Source organism: Leuciscus leuciscus (assembly GCF_965113295.1).
Source record: "Leuciscus leuciscus genome assembly, chromosome: 25".
In the NCBI taxonomy this organism is placed as follows: domain Eukaryota; kingdom Metazoa; phylum Chordata; class Actinopteri; order Cypriniformes; family Leuciscidae; genus Leuciscus; species Leuciscus leuciscus.
Genome location: NC_138724.1, coordinates 27939726 through 27963354, shown reverse-complemented (window position 1 = coordinate 27963354; position 23629 = coordinate 27939726). Strand labels below are relative to the sequence as shown.

The 23629-nt window shown below is 36.5% G+C and overlaps 1 protein-coding gene across 1 annotated transcript in view; it reads left to right on the top strand.

The window, feature by feature from the left end:
• The window catches only part of neo1b (neogenin 1b), a 141011-nt gene extending 117522 nt beyond the window's left edge, over positions 1 to 23489 (top strand). Inside the window, 18 exon segments of the mRNA XM_082160627.1 lie at positions 381 to 430; positions 2005 to 2067; positions 2069 to 2147; positions 3298 to 3408; positions 8466 to 8660; positions 8748 to 8843; positions 11685 to 11860; positions 13188 to 13326; positions 15618 to 15725; positions 15891 to 16085; positions 16168 to 16200; positions 16494 to 16553; positions 17060 to 17198; positions 17947 to 18230; positions 19169 to 19321; positions 19807 to 20070; positions 20830 to 20942; positions 21897 to 23489. Coding sequence (XP_082016753.1) covers positions 381 to 430; positions 2005 to 2067; positions 2069 to 2147; positions 3298 to 3408; positions 8466 to 8660; positions 8748 to 8843; positions 11685 to 11860; positions 13188 to 13326; positions 15618 to 15725; positions 15891 to 16085; positions 16168 to 16200; positions 16494 to 16553; positions 17060 to 17198; positions 17947 to 18230; positions 19169 to 19321; positions 19807 to 20070; positions 20830 to 20942; positions 21897 to 21980 — 2342 coding nt within the window. The 3' untranslated portion in view covers positions 21981 to 23489.
• The last annotated feature ends 140 nt before the right edge of the window (positions 23490 to 23629 follow it).

The window sequence follows — 23629 nt, the reverse complement described above, 5'->3', positions numbered from 1 at the left end:
CACGACGGAGCGATTTGGGACGTGACAGGAAGTGTAACGCAAGTGTAAATAATATAACGAAGTGTTTTATTAAAGTGAGCCGTTAACATTGGCAAGCGCACAAACGCACACAAACAACGGCTGCTACTGTCTCTGCCGCCAGTGCCATCCTCCAGTGTTCATCTGAAGGAACAAGAGATGTGAAAAAAAAGCAGAATAAAGGTGAAAAAAAACAAAAAAACACCCACGACTGCATCCTAAAATAAACAACCGTCACCGAGTCTTTGAATGTGGGTCTCTGTGGATAAACCAATTATTTCATCGGAGCTCGGGTTCTTCAAGCGGCGCGTGTCACTGGGCTTTCGGTCTTCGCTCAATAATAAATCTGATTTGTGTTTCAGTGCCGAGCGCCCCTCCGCAGAACCTTACTCTGGAGGTCCTGAACTCAACGGTAAGATCCTCTGTTATTACTACAGTGTCCTCCTGGTGCTTAATGTTTTAGTGCTGGAGTGATTATTATCAGCTATTATCAGTGTGATCTTGATGAAGACTCATCAGGTCAGAAACATGACCATGTTCCCATACTAGAGCTGCGCAATTCATCATTAAAAGACGGCGATCTCGATTCAAACACCCACGCCATCTTATTCCTAAATGACAGCTATTCAGCTCTGTCTATTAAACCTTTGACAAGTACGATCACAGCGAACATTCAGATCTGCTGCTGACAGGGAGAGGTGTGTCATGTGTGGATATGAAACCGCTTCACAAACAGGCTTTTCAACCACACTGTATAATTAGTTCTGCGACAGTTATTCAGATTATCACAGAAGCACTGGACTAAAAGTGTATATTTGGGATATAAACACTGTGGTCTGAGGTAGCGGTCAAAATAGAGCAAATCACCTTTTGAAAGTAACTTAGCATTTCAAGTAGAGATCATTCACATTATTACACCAGTAGGTGGCGACAAGAGACTGCTAATAATGTATTCGTCATTGAATCATTCATTCAAGAGATTCATTCAAAAAAAATTCAGATTTTATCCAGTAATAAAACAAGTGAAGTTTTTGTGTGAGTCATTGAATCATTCATTCAAATCGATTTTTTTGTTTTTTAATAATTACATATTTTTTTTAATGCAGCAATCTTGCTGAGTAAATTACATGTTAATTTGTTTAGTTGTCTATTCATAATTGCGTAATTTTTTTAAAATATATTAATGGCAGAATATATACTAAAATGGTGTATAACCACTTTATATATGTTTTTATAATTATAAATTTTTTTATTATTTATTTTTTGTGTTGCAATATTTAGAATATGAGTGAAAATGTGCATAACTGTCATCAGAACAAAAAATCTAATGGGAATTAAAAATTTTCCTTATGCAAAAATAGAATATGAGTGAAAATGTGCTTCTTTGTCATAAATAATTATGACAGAACGCAAGCCAAAAATCTTAATGACCTTAAAAATAGACCAGTTTACCTTATGCAATATATTAATTTTGGGGTGAAATGTGACCCGGGCATGTTCTTGTGATGTCCATCCAATTATGACATCTTGGCAGAAACTATAGTTACCACAGTGCATTTCTGTAAGTGCTTTTGCTAACTTACTTTAAGTCCATTAAAACGAATAATTATTCATTAGTCGCAACCCAAAATAGAAGTTAATGTTTAATTATCAGAACCGTCCAAATGCTGGAAGCTTTTATAACTTCACATGCATGTTTCCCACCCGTCAGGACTGGATCATCTCCTGTTTCATAAAGCATTCTGGGGTTTTTTCTTCATTCATTACTGCGTCGCCTGAAGGCTGTGCTTCTCTCAGCTGTCTTTCTGAAATTAACTCATGCCACATGACAGCATTAGCTCTGACAGCTTTCTGGCTCACACACTCTTTTCAGGTGCACCTCTAGACGCTTATATAATACGCTCCCAGAAGCCTTACCTGCTCAATTAAAATGCACTAACTCTACTCATGTTGAAAGCTCACCATGTGCCCTGTTTCGTGCCCCAGAGCATCATGGTCCGCTGGCAGGCGCCCCCCCCTGGTACCCTGAATGGAGAGCTGATGGGATATAAAACTACGCTACCGGAAAGGACTGAGGAGGGCCGACGCTATAGAGATCTCAACCTCACAGCTCTTTCAGCTCATCGATGGTATTAACAGGCTTATTTTAGTATTATTTGGGTAACACTTTACAATAAGGTTTTGTTAGTTAACATTAGTTATGAACTAATAATGAACTGCACTTCTACAGCATTTATTAATCTTTGTTAATATTAATTTTCAACATTTACTAATACTTTATTAAAATCTTTGTTAACATTAGTTAATGCACTGTGAACTAACATGAACAAACAATGAACAGCTTTATTTTTATTAACCAACCTTGTGACAAATGTATTGCTCATGGATAGGTCATGTTAGTTAATACATTAAAGTGTTACCACAGAATTTATTAATGTTTTGAGTTAGCTTTTTTTATGTATAGTTTCAGTTTACATTGTAGTTTTAGCCATTCTGTTCTGTGCTTTTGTCACTTGTAGTAGTTTATATACACTGCTGTTCAAAAGTTTGGGATCGGTGAGAAGTCTCTTATGCTCACCAAGGCTGCATTTATTTGACAATTTAAAAGAACTTTTTTCTATTTGAATATATTTTAAAATGTAATTTATTCCTGTGATCAAAGCTGAATTTTCAGCATCATTACTCCAGTCTTCAGTGTCACATGACCCTTCAGAAATCATTCTAATATGATGATATGATGATCAAGAAACATTTATGATTATTATCAACGTTGAAAACTGTTGTGGACAATTTTTTATTATTTTTTCATTATTGTTTGATTTCATTTATTTGAAATAGATTTTTTTGTAACATTATAAATGTCTTTTCTGTATTTTTTGATCAATTTAATGCATCCTTGCTGAATACTAGTATTGATTTCTTTTATTTCTATACCGGCTGCCAAATTATGAGATAATATTAAATATATATATTTATGACAGCTTTTCCCTCTGGTATCAATGTCAAAAACCACAAGCTTTTAGTTGATTGGGCTTTTATGTTTTGTTTTTATCTCTGATAGTTTTATTGTTCTTTTATTTCAATTGTTGCACTTTTTAAAGCACTTTGTGATTTCTGTCTGTGATAGGTCCTATATAAATAAAGTTTACTTACTTACTTACTCAGCCACAGTGACTGATGAGCAAAAAAGTTGATGTCAAGCCCTGGTAACACACATATATTTTGCGTATTTAATTCACCAAATCCTAAGCCGTTTTTTTCTTTTTTGTGGTCTTTAAGGTCTGGAGAAAGGAAAGGTTTACACAGTGAGAGTGTCGGCGACTACCGTGAACGGAACCGGACCAACGACGGAGTGGATCGCGGCGGAAACCTTCGAGAACGACCTAGACGGTGAGGAATCACGAACACAAATTCCCACACTTTATTTGAATGTCCGTCGTCACAGAAAAGATCACCGTTGAACGTCATTACACGGATTACACCACCATGGCTTGGACAAAAGAGAAAACAAAACCCCAAAATGAATGAACGCATCAAAACAGAGGACAAATAAGTAAACTTAATGACTTAAAGGAGAAGTTCACTTTTGAAAAAACTTTTGCTGATAATTTACTCACCCCCATGTCATCCAAGATGTCCATGTCTTTCTTTCTTCAGTCGAAAAGAAATTAAGGTTTTTGATGAAAACATTCCAGGATTTTTCCACATATTATGGATTCCATTGGGACCCAAACGGTTCAAGGTCCAAATGACAGTTTCATTGCCGCTTCAAAGGGCTTTAAACGATACCAGACGATGAATAAGGGTCTTATCTAGCGAAACGATCGGTCATTTCAAAAATAAAATAAAAAGTTGACGTTTTATAAGCACAAATGTTCGCCTTGTTCTGTGATGCGCGTTCGTGACGTCACGTAATACGCAATTACGTTGAAAAGGTCAAGTTTGATGTGTTTACAAATGTGCGGAAGGAGGACCATATAAACATTTTCAAATGTATTTGTGTCAGTTTATCGTTTAAAATGCCCATTTCGTGTGCGCATCCTGAGTGTTTTAATATTAAAAAGCCAAAAAGAACATTTTCTTCAATTTTTCAAGCGTGACCTTTTCAACGTAATTGCGTATTACGTGACGTCACGAACGCGCATCACAGAACAGAGCAAGCCGAACATTTGTGCTTATAAAACGTCAACTTTTTATTTTATTTTTGAAATGACCGATCGTTTCGCTAGATAAGACCCTTATTCATCGTCTGGTATCGTTTAAAGCCCTTTGAAGCGGCAATGAAACTGTCATTTGGACCTTGAACCGTTTGGGTCCCAATGGAATCCATAATATGTGGAAAAATCCTGGAATGTTTTCATCAAAAACCTTAATTTCTTTTCGACTGAAGAAAGAAAGACATGGACATCTTGGATGACATGGGGGTGAGTAAATTATCAGCAAAAGTTTTTTTAAAAGTGAACTTCTCCTTTAAACATACCTAAATATCACACAAAATACCAGCAAACAAGTAATCTTGATACAAAGAAAACAAATCTAAACAACATAAAGATAACTGTACCTTGTTCTCCATTTAAACCTGGGGCCGGTTTCACAAAGATAGACTTTGACTATGGCTTAGATATAGTAGATAGTCAGACTTCAGATAGACATCTAAATCAGACCGTTGCACAAAGCACTTAAGACTCTGACTATCTTAAGTAGGACTACACTGCAATGCATTCTGGGTAAAATAAGACACTTTTCAAAACAAAAAAACATGGCGGATCGAGTAAGCGCATTCAGCCGCTCAGTGCAGTTTACCCCAGCGGATAATATGTGTTTGTTGGAGGAGTATAACAGTTACAAGGACATTTTACTTGGGAAATTTAGCGGAGAATGTAGTAACAAGAAGAAATGTTTAAATTATGAGCCATTTCCCCTTTTCTTTTGGCTGTTTGTAATGTAACTGATTGTTACTGCTGGTTGCCACGGTAACATAGAGTCTTAGACCTGGGGGTAAGGTGTCTGGGGGGTAAGTTAGCCTCGGGTTAAGGTGTCCAATTTTTTTGGTCTAAGTTAAGTCAGTCTTTATTTTTGTGAAACAGTCTAACTTGCATTAGACTAGTCTTTGAGCACATTTTAGACTAGTCTAACACTATAGACCGGTCTAAAATAGCTTTGTGAAACCGGACCCAGGACATGTTTGGAGCACATGTGCAAAATTAATACATCGAATATGTTTCAATGTATATTCTTCAATGAATTTGACATTCACTCGTGTGACCTCCGTTACCATAACACAAATGAAACCCAAGATCACAAAATTAGATACTATACAAAAATAAAAAATAAATACATTAAGGACTATAAAAAATGTGAAAATAATAAAGCCGACAATATAAAACGAAGTCATTAACACGGGATGTGAAGGACTTGAACGAGTGGCGTTATTTCTGTTGGCTCAAACGCCAGAGTTCATCAACACTGAAAGAACCGCTGGATAATTCACTCGTTAAACTCTCTGACTGCCGGAGATGGGAATCCTGGAAAAATGGCATTTGTTTAATGCACTTCTATTGTTGAATGAAAAGCCTTTGAGTTATTTGGATTAATATGTCCGTTTAATCTTCCAGAAGCGCAGCACAAAAGGAAACTTTACACTGGCGCATCGCCGCTGAGTTGGTTACAGTAAATTCAATTGATTTCAGGCTTGGGAAAACGCTGATGTGATTTACTCGTGACATCGGCTCGGATAACCGTGTCTGAGCTGTTAGGTTAGCGCCGTAGCTGTTGTGTTAGATCTGCGTTTCAGCGCTGAGAGGAACAACTAGCGCAGGAGATCCAACACTTTCATTTAGTGCCTGTTTCCACTATTGGCGGATTGGGATGGATATTAGGAAAACTCGCAAGAACATTCTAGGAATGTTAAATACATTTTTTTTTATTAAGTTTAGGTCTATTTTTAGGACCATTATGACCATTTTAGGGTCTTTTTTTTTTCTTTTTTTTTTTTTTTACATCTATTTTCATAATAATTAACCTCATATTCCCCCCAAATATTCTTCCTACTGTAATAGGAAAAATATTATTTTTTATATTATAATTTTTTTATATATACTATTATTTATGTACTTTTGTTTTGATACATTATGGTAATATATATTGAATGGAATAAACTTAATGAGTATTTAAATAAATAGTGAGAATTGAATGTGCTGATGAGAATTTAAGGGGGAAAATGTGTCGAATTGTCCTAAAAAAATAGACTTTATTTTCATTACTCAACTTCTAATTCATCATTTATTTTGTGTGTGCCCAGACATTTCCTCTAGAAATTCACCCAGTGATTGAAAGCCATGTTTCCGCAGTGAGAGAAGCTGTTTGCTTGATGCGAGAGGAACTTGTTTAGTGTGTCTTTGCCTTCCGTCCTCATCAAAGAGCAGCGGGGAGCTCTGAAATTAAGCGAACAAGCAGACACCGAGGCATTTCAGCCGATTTAGATGACTAAGTTGGATTAATAGCTTGTATTTTCATTCGCAATTGGACGTACGGAGGGACCCAAGCTCTATGGGAGTGTGTGTGTGTGCGCGCTCAAACCCTCTTTGGGCTCATTTCCATCTGCTAAAATGGGAAAAGCTCTGTGACAGCCAGACCAAAGCATCTCTTTCAGCCGCTAATGCCTCCGCTTCATCCACTCCTACTTGAATTAGCCCCACAAATAGGCCAGTGTTTGAAATAATGAGTCAATTTAATGACTCCAAATCCAAAAGGTTTTGTCGGAAATTAGCAGCGTTGCCTTATAAATCAGAACAGGCATTAGCGCGGGCTCCTAAGATAATGCTGTCCGTGGATCCGTTTGTGCACAAGTTTTGCTTTTAAACTTGGGCCAAAACAAATAGGGATGAGTTTCCCTGCTCTTAAAGCAGTTAGCTACACACAGTTAGCTACACACAGTTAGCTACACACAGTTAGCTACACACAGTTAGCTACACACTAATGAATTTGTGCTTGAAAGCAGCGGTTTAGCCAAGCGATGCACTCGACCTGATCTATAATGCTGTGAACATTCATTTCATACTTTATTTTTAAATAGTCTCCTAATAATCCTCTCAGTGTGGTCATGCTTGAAAGAGAGCTTTGATTCATGTGTTAGATGAAGTTGAGCAGTAAAAGTCTCTTAGATTTGTATCTGGGACACTATGAATACACTATCAGGATTCACACACAGAGAGAGAACTGAGCTTATGTGATTACCTGTGTCCGTCCTTCTTCAGGTCAGGTCATATATGTGTGAAAAACACTCAGTTTGCCATCAGTTGACAGAAGGAAAAGCCTCTTGTCCAGTCAGATTTGAGTATCAGAGCTAACGCTTATAAATATAATAATAGCCCAATGAGCTTATTTATATAGCAAAATAATAATAAGTGTAATAATATGCCATTAGTATCACAAATCGCCACTCAAAATCACCGCAAGGGAAATTCCTTTATCATGAAAGCCCTATATATACAGTACAAGCCAAAAGTTTGGACACATTACTATTTTTAATGTTTCTTCTGCTCATCAAGCCTGCATTTATTTGATCAAAACAAGATCAAAAAAAAAAATTTAATATTGTGATATATTATTACAATTTAAAATAATTGGTTTTCAATTTATTATACTTTAAATTATCATTTATTTCTGTGATGCAAAGCTGAATTTTCAGCATCATTACTCCAGTCTATCACATGATCCTTTAGAAATCATTCTAATATTCTGATTTATTATGAGTGTTGGACACAGTTCTGCTGACTAATATATTTGATGAATAAAAGGTTAAAAAGAACTGCATTTATTCAAAATAAAAAAATATTTTCTAATAATATAAATCTTCTTTACTATCACTTTTTATCAATTTAACACATCCTTGCTGAATAAAAGTATTGATTTATTTCAAAAAAAGAAAGAAAAAAATTACTGACCCCAAATGACTGACCAGTCGTGGATATTGCTGTTACAAAAGATTTCTATTTTTAAAAAATGTGCGTCTTTTTAAAAAAAAAAATTAATTAAATTTTTTTTATTCATCAAAGTATCCTAAAAAAGTATCACAGGTTATGAAAAAATATTAAGCAGCAGAACTGTTTCCAACTTTGATAATGAATCATCATATTAGAATGATTTCTAAAGGATCATGTGATAGACTGGAGTAATGATCCTGAAAATTCAGCTTTGCATCACAGAAATAAATAATAATTTAAAGTAAAATAAATTGAAAACCAATTCTTCTAAATTGTAATAATATATCACAATATAAAAAAAATTTCTGTATTTTTGATCAAATAAATGCAGGCTTGATGAGCAGAAGAAACTTCTTTCAAAAACATTAAAAATAGTAATGTGTCCAAACTTTTCACCTGTACAGTATATGATTTGTCAAAGATGAGCAGGTTCCATCTTGATTGTTCATGTGTGTATTACAGAGTCTCAGGTCCCAGGAGTCCCCAGCTCTCTTCATGTTCGTCCTCTTGTGAACCGAATCGTGGTGACTTGGACTCCTCCAGAAAACCAGGATATTTTAGTCCGAGGTTATAAGATCGGATATGGGATCGGAAGCCCTCATGCCCACACGGTTACTCTGGATTACAAGCAGCGTTTCTACAGCATCGATAACCTCGGTGGGCGTCTTTAATGCGGCAAATTACCAGCCATATTGTTGACATTAGGTGTGTTTTCAGGCGTTTTATGTTTGTTTTCCTCTGCAGATCCCAGTTCCCATTATGTCATCACTCTCAAGGCGTTCAACAACATGGGCGAAGGCGTTCCCATCTACAACAGCGCCACAACTAGACCTCAGTCCGGTAAGACATGCACACATAAGTTATATTGTGGCAGCTTTCCCATCTCTATTCAGGCAAGATGACAACAAAAACATGCTTGAAGTTATTTTGAAGCACACAGTCAAACCAAAGATTATTCAGACACCAGATATAATTGATGATGTTTTTTACTAAAGGGTGCAGGACACTATAGTTCATTTATGTGAGTGAGGATCGCAAAATAAAGTAAACTTAGATACAGTACAGGCGAAAAGTTTGGAAACATTACTATTTTTAATGTTTTTGAAAGAAGTTTCTTCTGCTCATCAAGCCTGCATTTATTTGATCAAAAATACAGAAAAAATGTAATATTGTGATATATTATTACAATTTAAAATAATTGGTTTTCAATTTATTATACTTTAAATTATCATTTATTTCTGTGATGCAAAGCTGAATTTTCAGGATCATTACTCCAGTCTATCACATGATCCTTTAGAAATCATTCTAATATTCTGATTTATTATGAGTGTTGGACACAGTTCTGCTGACTAATATATTTGATGAATAAAAGGTTCAAAAGAACTGCATTTATTCAAAATAAAAAAATATTTTCTGATAATATAAATCTTCTTTACTATCACTTTTTATCAATGTAACACATCCTTGCTGAATAAAAGTATTGATTTATTTCAAAAAAAGAAAGAAAAAAATGACTGACCCCAAATGACTGACCAGTCGTGGATATTGTTGTTACAAAAGATTTATATTTTTAAAACATTTGCTTCTTTTTTTCTTTTTCTTTTTTTTTATTCATCAAAGTATCCTAAAAAAGTATCACAGGTTATGAAAAAATATTAAGCAGCAGAACTGTTCCCAACTTTGATAATGAATCATCATATTAGAATGATTTCTAAAGGATCATGTGATAGACTGGAGTAATGATCCTGAAAATTCAGAAATAAATGCTAATTTAAAGTATAATAAACTGAAAACCAATTATTTTAAATTGTAATAATATATCACAATATTACATTTTTTTCTGTATTTTTGATCAAATAAATGCAGGCTTGATGAGCAGAAGAAACTTCTTTCAAAAGCATTAAAAATAGTAATGTGTCCAAACTTTTGGCCTGTACTGTATTATACACAAAAATTCTTCATACAGTGTTTTTTCTTTAATTGCGAATGCGAGCTTTTTACACACAGACTGAACAAAATGAAGCATTGCTTGGTCACTGGTCGAGCTAAACTGGTATTATCTAATTGTGTAGTTAAATTTAACAGCTGACAGATATTCAACATAATTCATGTGTGAGACAGTCTAACAGAAGGACGGACAAAACCAGTCAAATATCAATTCTTGTCATATTTTATTACCATTTCCAAACCATAGTGAATAAACAGTGATAATGTGAGAAATGTTGAAGGTGTCTGAATAAATACTGGTTTGACTGTATTGAGTGTTCATCAGAACTCGGATCTCTAGACATGTTTGTGTTTCTGTGCTGAAAATGAAACGCATGGTGTGAATCTTAGAAGTCAGTCTTGGAGTATGTGGAGTAGTGTGTGTTTTAAATGTAAGATGACAGGAACCACACGTGCATCTGCACCCCCTCAGTTCTGGGATACGTGGCGTGTCATGTTAGCGTACATCGAAACCTACAGGTGTGATGTGTCACACGCTTCCATCCACACATCTCTCTTACGATGTGTCAGACAGCGAGCGCCTCTGTTAAAGGTTTCCAGACCCCCTGCCGTCCCGTCAGCTTCAGATCTAACTCAGCTCTCACTCTGAAGGCTTCGCAAACTTTTCTGACAGACTCCAGCTTCCAGAGCTAGCGTGCGAAGTGACCCAGAAATGAGTCGTTCGAGTGTTAGCATGTTTGCGACAGTCGTTTGCTGCCGTTTTTCTGCTGAGAATGCAATTTTTTTGTTGTTGTTGTTGACAATTAAATAAGTGGATATTTACACAGAAGAAATCAATAGTCATTCCAGGTGTGTCTTAATTAAACAAATGTTCAGAGCTCCATCGATCAGAAGCATGCTGACTCATCTGGGTTTGTGCCTCTTAAATTAGCACCAAAAAAACACTATAGCGGGATAAACGTTAAAATACGCACTTCTTTAGAAATGAAACTCGGCTCTGTAATTCAAATGCAAAGTATTATAAATATTATTTATTTTACAGTACACTAGTATTATTGCTTTAGTAATGTATGTCTTTATTGGTTTGTTTAATTTTTTAATCGAAATAATAATAATAAAGTAAAAAATATTATTTTGAATTATTATTATTATTATTATCGAGAAAAAATGCAGGAAATATATCGGTAATGTGTAACCAGAGGTTTCACTGACTTCCATTTTAAGTCCATACTGTAATACTGTAATATTGTTTGTTTTTACAATCTGAAGGATGAGTTTAAATTAATTTCTGTAATAATTGTCACAGATATTGTCCTTAAATTGCTTAAATTATATTGAACTTGGATTATTTCTTTAATTTTCACTGAGTATTTTTCTGTGTTTCTATAAATGCCGCATAATCCCTGACTCAGTTATTCTTGTTATAGAAATTGTCCATTTGACAAATTATTATTGAATGTTTTATACTGTTAAATATGGATCTTTTTAATTCTAATAATCTCTCTTTCTCTTTTTCATTCATTTTTCCTCTTACTTGTCCACCACTGCACCATCAATCCATCTATTCCCATCTAACGCTGATCAATCCTTCCATGTTTTTTGTTTTGTTCTCCATTTATTATGATTTGCCTTGACTCATGTGTGTGTGTGTGTGTGTGTATGTGACGCTGCTGTCAGACCCCATAGACCCTGATATTGATTTTTATGACCTCTTCAATAACCCATACACCCCAGCCCCCGACCCCACACCCATGCTGCCCCCGGTGGGCGTTCAGGCCACTGTCCTCAGCCACGACACCGTCAAAGTCAGCTGGGCCGACAACTCGCTCGCGAAGAACCAGAAGATCACCGATTCCAGATATTACTCCATCCGCTGGAAGACCAACATCCCCGCCAACACCAAATTTAAGGTATCGGACATCTTTACGGAGAGGTTTTTTGTTTCAAACGGCTTAATTTCACTTTAATTCTCACTTAAACAGGGTTATTTTAGAGAAAGTCGACATGAAATGTAAGTTGTGATGGTCTTTTCTTCCCTATTGTGACGTATATCCGAGTGAAACAGCTTCTCAAACAAGAACAAATGTGGGCGGGGCTTGATTATATATGTGGGGAATTGATTGGATGGTTGTGGTTTGCTATTGGTGGATCTCATGTGAGTGACAGGTTGCCCCGCCCTCGTCATCACAGAAGAGAAGAGATGCAAGAGCGAGGGAGAGTTATTCTGATTCAAGATTACGATCCATCAACAGTAATGATGTGCACAGATAAATCATTTATAATAAATACTGCAATATTCCATAAAAAAATAATTGTCATATTTAATTTCATGCGATTTTAAAGCTGCAGTCCATAAGTTTTGGCGCTCTAGCGGTTAATAAACAGAACTGCAAGGAAGAACATTGTAGCCGGAGCTACTTCTCTGTGTGTATGTCTATGATGACACACACACACACTCTGAAGTGGTGCCGACCTGTACCAGTCTGAAATAGTCCCATATAAACACTTATTAAAGGTGTGCCGTAGTGATTCAGGATAAGACAAAAACACGGTTTGGAAAATGGATTTATGATGTACTTGCTTATTATGTAACTTTTGTAAATTTTGAACACAAAAAAGTTCCAGACTTTAAAACTAAAACCATAAAAAAAAAAATTTGCTTGAAATTAAATAAAAGTTACTGGTTTCACTTTATTTTGATGGTCTCTTTAACACATTCTGTCGACTGTAAGTAAATTTGCTCATAAATGTCTAATAACTCTCACTAGAGTGTTAGTAGAGTATAAGTAGACTCTTTGGCCTGGCAAAATTTCTCATTTTCATTCAATTTAACTTGATGTGGACTGAGATTAATGAAAACTATATAGACATACTTAAAAAAATATCTAATTTTTTTTTTTTAAAGATTAAAATGGAAAATACTCAAACTTTAACCAAAATTAAAATAAAAAATATGACTATACCGAATTCAAAATATTAACGGAAAACTATAATAGCATCTCAATGATAGTAAAATAAGGCTGGTTCCTGAGGAGTGTGTCAGATGTGTTTCTCTTCTCCATGCGCTGAGCGCCCTCTAGTGAGCACTCTCTCACACTGCAGCGGACACACCTGTGGGGAGTTGAACACTAGTGTCCTGCAGACTACAGAGTATATAACATATTTTTATATGCATAAAAACTGCAGTGATAAGCCTAGGTGTTCATACATGTGTTTGTCTGTGGCTTGTTTCGTCAGATGGCAAACACCACGTCTCTGTTCCACACGGTGACGGCTCTGAAACCCAACACGCTGTACGAGTTCTCCGTGATGGTGACGAAGAGCCGCAGGAGCAGCACGTGGAGCATGACGGCCCACGGGACCACCTTCGAGACCAGTAAGAGCCACTCGTCACTGATCGCTTCTCCCTGGAGATGCTGTTCTGGAGATGAAATACCACAGGAATAAATGACAGTTAAACAGTCTTTTTTCTATAACATTTTCTTTTTCACACTGATATACAGAACTTCAACAAATTCAGCATTTTGGTTATATATTGTATTTTGTTTATACTATATAAACTAAATGCAATATATATCTATATTAGTGCTGTCAAATCGACTGAATGTGATTAATCACATCTAACATAAGTTTGTTTATATATGTATATAGATGTGATTAATCAATTTGACAGCACTAATAAAATATATATATATACAGTACAGGCCAAAAGTTTGGAAACATTACTATTTTTAATTTTTTTGAAAGAAGTTTCTTCTGCTCATCAAGCCTGCATTTATTTGATCAAAAATACAGAAAAAAAATGTAATATTGTGATATATTATTACAATTTAAAATAATTGGTTTTCAATTTATTATACTTTAAATTATCATTTATTTCAGAATTTTCAGGATCATTACTCCAGTCTATCACATGATCCTTTAGAAATCATTCTAATATGATGATTCATTATCAAAGTTGGAAACAGTTCTGCTGCCTAATATTTTTTCATAACCTGTGATACTTTTTTAGGATACTTTGATGAATAAAAAAATAAAAAAAGAAGCAAAATGTTTTAAAAATAGAAATCTTTTGTAACAGCAATATCCACGACTGGTCAGTAATTTGGGGTCAGTCATTTTTTTTCTTTCTTTTTTTGAAATAAATCAATACTTTTATTCAGCAAGGATGTGTTAAATTGATAAAAAGTGATAGTAAAGAAGATTTATATTATTAGAAAATATTTTTTTATTTTGAATAAAGGCAGTTCTTTTTAACCTTTTATTCATCAAATATATTAGTCAGCAGAACTGTGTCCAACACTCATAATAAATCATCATATTAGAATGATGTATAAAGGATCATGTGATAGACTGGAGTAATGATCCTGAAAATTCAGCTTTGCATCACAGAAATAAATGATAATTTAAAGTATAATAAATTGAAAACCAATTATTTTAAATTGTAATAATATATCACAACATTAAAAAAAATTCTGTATTTTTGATCAAATAAATGCAGGCTTGATGAGCAGAAGAAACTTCTTTCAAAAACATTAAAAATAGTAATGTGTCCAAACTTTTGGCCTGTACTATGATCATATAACACCGATTTAATCATCACTGCATTGGTTACCTATAAAGTTCCGTATTAATTACAAGGTATTGCTACTGACTTATAAAGCCCTAAACGGCTTAGCTCCAGTCTATTTAACGGATCTTCTATCGCCCTATAATCCATCGCGCTCTTTAAGATAACTAAATTCAAGGCTTTTGGTCATACCTAGGATATCCAGAACCACCAAAGGAGGGAGAGCATTTTCACATTTGGCTCCAAAACTCTGGAATAGTCTTCCTGATACTGTTCGTTGCTCAGACTCGCTCTCCCAGTTTAAAACTAGATTAAAGTCGCATCTCTTCAGCCAGGCATTCATATAATCTTACAGTTCAAACTACAATCCGGCCTCTAGCTCATAAATGCCAGAGGAGAACTGGCCCTCGACTGAGCCTGGGTTCTCCCAAGGTTTTTTTTTCTCCATTAGGTCACTTGATGGAGTTTTTCGGTTCCTTGCCACTGTTGCCTTTGGCTTGCTCAGTTGGGGATATTTTGGGGATATTTAATTTAATTTTATCAATCAATAAATTCCTCTTGAAACAAACTTTGTTGTATTATTTTAATTTAATACTGTGAAGCTGCTTTGATACAATCTGTATTGTGAAAAGCGCTATACAAATAAACTTGACTTGACTTGACTTACTATTAATTTATTATGTATATGAGTTATATATAGTTATAAATATCACATTAACATGCATGCACCAAATTTTTCACTTATGTGTATGCATGTATGATTATTGCAAGAGCCTTTTGTTATATAAAATGTACTTCAAATATGATTATCATTTGTGTTTTGTGTGTTGATGTTGACAAAACTTATTTTTTGTTTATATTAGTTATACAAATCATAAAAAAAAAAGTACATACAAAATTTGTAAAACACAGATGTTTGGTTTCAGGATGCAAAATGAGTGCATATATTATTAATGTCTCATTTGCATTGAAACATGATTCTGGGACAAATTTTTATGACAATTACACTGTCATAACTTGGTAAAGTTCTCAGTAATAGCCATGTACACTGTTATCTTGTGTTATATCCCTGTAATGGTGTTTGGTGTGTGTTGTAGTTCCCGCTTCTGCTCCAAAAGATGTGACTGTGATCAGTAAAGAGGGAAATCCACGAATGATCAACATCAACTGGCAGCCTCCGACCGAAGCCAACGGCAAAATCACAGGTGTGTGAAGAACAGGCCGCAGTGTTTCACATGTGACACGTTCTCATCATGATTTACATTATGGATGCAGATCACAGGAACTCGATTATTGGATTATTACATGCATGTAAAGAGACAAGTCTCAGGTCAGATGATTTTCAGACAGCGATATCTCTCGTCTCTCAGGGTACATCATCTACTACAGCACCGATGTGAACGCTGAGGTTCATGACTGGGTCGTGGAGCCTGTGGTGGGGAACCGGCTGACCCATCAGATTCAGGGTCTCACACTGGACACTGCTTACTACTTTAAGATCCAGGCCAGAAACTCCAAAGGCATGGGACCCATGTCAGACGCGGTGCAGTTCCGCACCCCTAAAGGTGAAGCCAGCTCATCCTTTACGCCCGTCTATCACACTCATGCTCATGCTCACGTGTTCATTCTGTTTGTGTTTACTTTCAGCTGAACCATCTGACAAAATGTCCAGTGATCAAGGTAATTAAACATGTTTCTATTGTAAAGTTCAGTCACACAACGCCATTTTGGCTGTCAATTTATTATGCATATGTAATGAAATAATAATATAACAGTGTATATGTAGAATTTAAATACTGTCAAAACAATCACCAGACATCAATATATAAAAATATCCTGTTTGCTATCTTTATTTTAGCAATTTCAGTGCAATTCTATATACCGGTAGTGTTCATCCCTGCTACAATAACATGCCATTTATGTCAGATGCATTGTGGGATAGCTTAATGTCGCTGATGTCTTGTTGCCTATAGGGCTGCAAGTCAAACCTGGTCACCCGACCCTGCCGGAGCACGGGATTGGATCCAATATGGGTAAACATGAAGACACACACTTTAAAGACAGACGCCATGATCTCAATGAAGCCTGTGGATTAGTAAATCTCTCTCTCTCTCTCTCTCTCTCTCTCTCTCTCTCTCTCTCCCTCTCTCTCTCTCTCTCTCTCTCTCTGTGTCTCTCTCTCTCTCTCTCTCTCTCTCTCTCTGTCTCTCTCTGTGTCTCTCTCTCTCTCTCTCTCTCTCTCTCTCTCTCTGTGTGTCTCTCTCTCTCTCTCTCTCTCTCTCTGTGTCTCTCTCTCTCTCTGTCTCTCTCTCTGTCTCTCTCTCTCTGTCTCTCTCTCTCTGTGTGTCTCTCTCTCTCTCTCTCTCTCTCTCTCTCTCTCTGTGTCTCTCTCTCTCTCTCTCTCTCTCTCTGTGTCTCTCTCTCTCTCTGTCTCTCTCTCTGTCTCTCTCTCTCTGTCTCTCTCTCTCTGTGTGTCTCTCTCTCTCTCTCTCTCTCTCTCTCTCTCTCTCTCTCTCTCTCTCTCTCTCTCATATGTCAGATAAACCAGGCATCACGGGCAGTCATGAGAATCATATCCTGGTGATCGTGGTCATAGTGTCTGTGGGAGCGTTCACCATCATCGCTGTGGTCGTGGGAGCCGTCCTGTGCACGCGCCGGTCCAACTCGCATCAGAAAAAGTGTGTTCTTCACTCTTCTGACATCTTTTAAAACATCTGTATAATATCTGTATATAAAAACAACACGCAATGAGACATTTTATCTTACATTTTATCTTTATCATGCATAAAGAGTTTTCTTAGGCTGTTTTATTCTGTCACAACGAACCCTCGAATATATTATATATATATAATGTTATTAAAATACAAAATAATTATTATTAGTTGTTTTATTATATAATAAAATATTAAAATCCTAATTATTAAAAGATGGGACTATAATTTTATTGTAAATGTATATTATATATTTAAATGTGCATTTCATAAGCATTTTATATTTTAATACATTTAAATATGTAATAAGATATTTATAATATTATGTATTAATATATGAAATCTATTTAATAATCTCATAAGATACCAAAAAAAATGTAATGAGGTAAAATCTCAATTTAATTTGAATTACTTTTAAACTGTATTTAATTAATGCACCATTGAACCTTTACTTGAAACAAAGATAAATATATATACACACACACACACACACACATATATAATATATGTATTGGATATAAATAAAAGTAAAAAATTATTGATTTAACATTATATATATATATTTTTTGTTTATTATATATGTATATGTGTGTTTGTGTGTGTTTGTAAAAATGATTTTAAAAGGTACTTATCATAATCATGACAAACTTCAGTAAATGTTGGTGTTAACCAGTTAGATGCGTCTGGAGAGGTTCAGCTGTATTTGTGTCTTCAGGAAGCGTGCCGCCTGTAAGTCCAACACCGGCTCACACAAGTACAAGAGCTCGTCTAAAGACCTGAAACCTCCTGATCTCTGGATCCATCACGAGCGTCTGGAGCTCAAACCCATCGACAAATCCCCCGACCCCAACCCGGTCATGACGGAGACGCCCATCCCTCGCGCCGCCCAGGACCCGGTGGAGCCCAGCCATCAGATCCAGGAGCTGGAGGAGAGTGTGTCCTCTCGCAGGGGAGTGAGACCCAAAATCATGATGCCATTCGACTCTCAGCCTCCCCAACGTGAGTTCACAGAGCACAAAGGCTCATCGCTGATCGTCCCATTACATCTCAACCTGTCTTGTGCTTGTCATGCGGTACTATATGAACCATGTGCCGTTCTCTCATGTCGTCTTGTGTCATAATAACTAGATTCAAACCTAGTGAGCTTCCCTCTTAAACAGCTTTTTTTGGCACTTTTTAGGATATATATATTTCGTGATTCCAGTGATCGGCTCTTCATTTGCATAATGCAGATTATCCATCCTGGTCAAAATAATTCCAGAATGCAGTACACTAAAAAAAAAAATCAATTTACAATGGCAGATGATTCAAGATAAATTATTATAAATGTCTAATTCATTTAATCTAACAGATCAGTATAATTTTAGTAAATAGTGTGCTTTCTATTTATTATGTTTATTAGAGTATCAGAGCAACATGCTAACACCTAACACCACTATTGAAATATTATTATTATTATTTAATTTTTTTACTTTATTAAACTATATTTTATTTTCATGAGATTTATTTTTGTATCCTAATGTATTTTGATATTTATTTTATTTTATTGATAAATATCAAAATGTATATAATTGTGCACAAATGAAACTAACTGAAACAAAGTCTAATATAAATACAAAGTTAAATCATTTTATTTTTCTATTTAATATATTTTTACTTTTATAAAATAAAATATATTCATATATTTTTTCTTAAATCTTATTTTTGATTTTTAAAACTATTATTTCAGTGTATTAAAATTAAAACTACAACAATTTATTTACATGACCAACTAAATAGAGCGCTCTAAATCAAAATGCCTTAGTAGTCGTCTGAAAACCAGCTCACTAAGTGTGTAGCAGATGTGTTGTCATGTTGATCTCACTCTGTGTGTGTGTGTGTGTGTGTGTGTGTGTGTGTGTGTGTGTGTGTGTGTGTGTGTGTGTGTCCTCTCTCAGCTGTGATAAGTGCTCACCCCATTCATTCCCTCGATCATCTTCATCACCATCATCATCACTATCACCTCCCGCCGCGCGGTTACCTTCATCACCAGATCAGCCTGAGAGCGCCCGCCTCCCCACACACACACTTACACAGGTCTCCGTCTGCAGGTGAGACACACAGCTGACACCCCACACACACACACACACACACTCACACATGTCTCCGTCTGCAGGTGAGACACACAGCTGACACCCCACACACACACTCACACAGGTCTCCGTCTGCAGGTGAGACACACAGCTGACACCCCACACACACACACTCACACAGGTCTCCGTCTGCAGGTGAGACACACAGCTGACACCCCACACACACACACTCACACAGGTCTCCGTCTGCAGGTGAGACACACAGCTGACACCCCACACACACACACACACACACTCACACAGGTCTCCGTCTGCAGGTGAGATACACACCTGACACCCCACACACACACTTACACAGGTCTCCGTCTGCAGGTGAAACTTACAGCTGAATAATTGTATTAATTGATTTATTTCTTCATCACTGTGTGTGTGTGTGTGTGTGTGTGTGTGTGTGTGTGTGTGTGTGTGTGTGTGTGTGTGTGTGTGTGTGTGTGTGTGTATAGAGTCTGTGAGGAACCAGCCGGCTGCACCTGAACCTCCGGTTGCCCCCAGTCAGCCCATCACATCAGCTGAGCTCCAGAAGACTGAGGCGTTGATCAAAGAGGAAGATCCACCCAGTATAAACCCACCAACGGCCCACATCCGGCCCACACACCCGCTCACACACCCTCTCAAGAGCTTCGCTGTGCCAGCGCTCACGGTTTCTGCCCATAACCCGCCCACCTATGAGACGGCCTTACCCAGCACCCCTCTGCTGGCTCAGCCAGGTGCGCTCCCTGGTTAATACATTTTGACATGTTAAAAACGTAAAGGTTACTCTATAGGGGCTTTCAAACCTTTTCATAGTTCCTAGAACTATCGGCGGAAGTTCTCGGATTTTGGCGTGTTCGCACCGCAGGGACTAGGAACGATTTTACTTCTAGGAACTCCTTTTGGAGGAACTAATTTATCTCCTACTTCAGAGTCGGTCTAAACCAGCACTATAGGAACTAAAGTGACGTTACTGTTCGCTGATTGGACGAAATACTGACTCTGACTGACCGTCAAAATAAAAGTCACAACAACAAGCTCGGCATACGTCACTTCAGAGTTCCTACTGGCTGTGCGAATGCAACCAGGAAAACATTCCTATGGGAACCATTAGTTCTCGGGGAACCACCCTGGTGGCTAGTTCCTAGTAGAACTACCCGGTGCGAAAGCCCCTTATGTAACTGTGGATTTACATCATGAATCCATCCTCCAAACCGTATGTTTGTCTTATCCTGATTCACTACGGCACGCCTGTAATAAGTGGGACTATTTTAGACCGGGCTGGTATCCCAGTACCCGCGTGACGAGTCATATACAGTACATAAACAGAGAGAAGCAGCTCTGACTAATTAATGAATGTTCTTCCACAAGATGCATGCAGTTTATTAACCACTAGAGCACCAAAAGTTACTCTGTGTACCTTTAGGAGAAACTACTGTGGTTGGTTGCTTTACGTGTGGGAGAGTTCATAGCATGTGCTGTTATCTGTGTTTCAGCGCCCGGCGTGAAAACTGCGTCTATCGGGACACTAAATCGAGCTCGAGCTCCAATGGCAGTAACAGTCCCGAATGCTCCTGACCAATCAGAAACCAGCAAGATGCTGGACATGGTGAGTGCTGGAGACACTTGAGTTTTTGTGATTGCTTCATTATGAAACCTGTCTCAAACATGTCTCGTTCACATTTCACCCAAAAATCAAAAGAAGGAAATAAGATAATGTTTTGCATATAGAAAATGAAGCCTATTTTTAGGACCAGTATTTTTTTATTTTTTTATTGTGAAATAATTTTCATGACAAATAAACTGTTCTTTAGTTTAATATTTAATAGTCCCCAATATTTTTTCATTTTGTGCTGTAAAAAATCTCAAATCAAAATGGGCCCAATACAAAGCCCTGTGGGACACCGCTGGTTAAAACAAAGAGCATGGGGCTTAAGTCTAATGTTTCCCACACTGAAAAAAAGTGTATTGAATTAATTTATTATTGAATTTGTATCTGAAATATATTTGTTGTCCATTGAAGTATTTGCTCATTTAATTTATATAAAAAAAATCATAAAAAATTTGAATAAAATATCTGCATATTCTTTATACAAAATTGAATTTCTTGTTTTCTATTTTTAATTTTAGAGTGAAGTGTGATCTTGACACCCTATTATTAAGAAAGTTTGAATCTGTGTTTAATTTGATTTATTTTTCTCTTTTTTTTTTTACCCATTTATCTTTTTACTCACCGGCCGAATTAATTTGAATCGTTTTCTCTTTCTGTGCCTAATTTTAAAAATGCACTGTTTTTCTTTTCCTTTTTAATTTGTGTTACGCTTCTGAAATGCATGCGTTTTGTTTGTTTTGTCATAGGTTGCGCTGTAGCGTCTTGCTTTATTCTCTCGCTTCTCAGCTGCTCCAAACCCGTTTCCCTCCCTCGTGCTCCTCTCGCTTTTCCTCTTTCTGTTTGGTTTGTCATTCTTTCTCCGGTTTGTCGTTCTTTCTCCCTCCGTTTTCTTGCATCCCTCAATCCTAACTCTAACCTGGCTGGTCTGGCATGGCTCTCTCTCTCTCTCAGACGTATGAGACCGATGAGCTCTCAGAAGAAATGGCCCACCTGGAGGGTTTGATGAAGGATCTGAACGCCATCACTACAGGCTGAAGCGCCTCAACACACACGGCTGAACCTCGTCCTCAGGAACAACCAGGACATTTGAATGAACACTGACTGAACGCTTCATCTTCCTCCATCCTGCATGGATATTGCCAGAGAAATCTATAAAACCATGAAAACTCAATGCCATTTTTCTCAACTCGAATGAGCCGTTCTGCACAGAAAACATACTTTTAATGTTTTTGTTTTTTGGAAAGGGGGGGGGGGGGGTGGATTGTATTTACGTATTCCATATTTTTAGCCTGTTTATGTATGGTTTCATTGTGTATACAGCCATTTTAGGATTTTTTTTATTTTTTTTTAAGGTCAAAAACCTCACATGCTCATACATTGGGCTTCACTCAAGAAATGCAACCAGAATAACTTTATGGAAATTATGCGTATAACCATTCCTATGTAAATTGTCACTTTCAAATCAGTGCAACAATTTACACAATGAATTGTGAATCATGAACATCTGTGTTCATAAAACAATTCTTGTATAAATTGTCTATAACACCATGTTAGTTGTTGCATTTGAATTGAATGCAGCAATTTACACTATAACAGTTATTGGACAATTTACAGATAATTTGCGAACCCGTTGTTTTTGTTTGCTCATGAATTCGGATGAATGTGTCATGGCTTTATTTCAGTGTCTTACATCATGTTTAAATGCTTCATCTAATGCCGTCATCTCTGGAAGATCTCAGTGTCTCCTGCTCTGGGACGCTAGTAGCATCAGAGTCTGAATATGCATCCGCATTTTCCACTTTCTACTCTCTTTATGCTCTGAATGACCATCTCAACTCAATCTGAATCCAGTGATGTTTGGTGCTTCAGAAACTCCTCAGACGTGAGACGCTCGTTCCTCATGTAAGCTCCTCTTCCTCAGGACCCTGACGCCTGTTTTTGGGGCCCTAGAGATTCATCATGAAGGAGTTTAATGCCAAGTGACTCTCAGATTTTTGTACTTTGAGAGGTATATATATATATATAGATATACAATGAACTGCAAATGTTTGCTTACATGAATACTTTGTACACTCTCAAAAAGGACAATTTTTTATATATATTCATGTTTTGGTTGGTTTTTATATGAAGACGACACATTGCTTTGTAAACATTTTCCATGTAAGTTATGAAATATTCTGCGTTGTGTTTTCACCGTGCCGTTTAGCCGACCCCTTCTCCCAAAGAATGAGCGGAAGAAAAAATCAGCGACGAACTCTGCCTTGCTCGTGTACAGTTTCTCACGTCATGAATGTCAATGTGGCTGTAACAAGGTCTGCTTATGAATTATGAGTTGTTGTTTGTGTTTACAATAACGGGGGAAGATTAAAAAAAAAAAAAAAAAAAAAAAGAAGACACTGAACCATGTTGTGTGGCCGGTGTACCGTCAACTGTCATTTGCACTTTTTATATTTTGGATTTGAAATGAATCGCTGATGCCATGTGAAATATGAACCTATTTTATGTAACAATGATGTCACAAGTAAACAGCTGGTTTCAAAGACATTTAACTGTTGTTTAGTTTGTTACGTTATTATATAAGACCATATTTGCATTTGTTTGTTTTTTGCTGGAAAGCATATTGCTTATATTATATTTGTGGTTTGATGAGGTCAATGGAGAAATATTGGATGTATAATTATTAT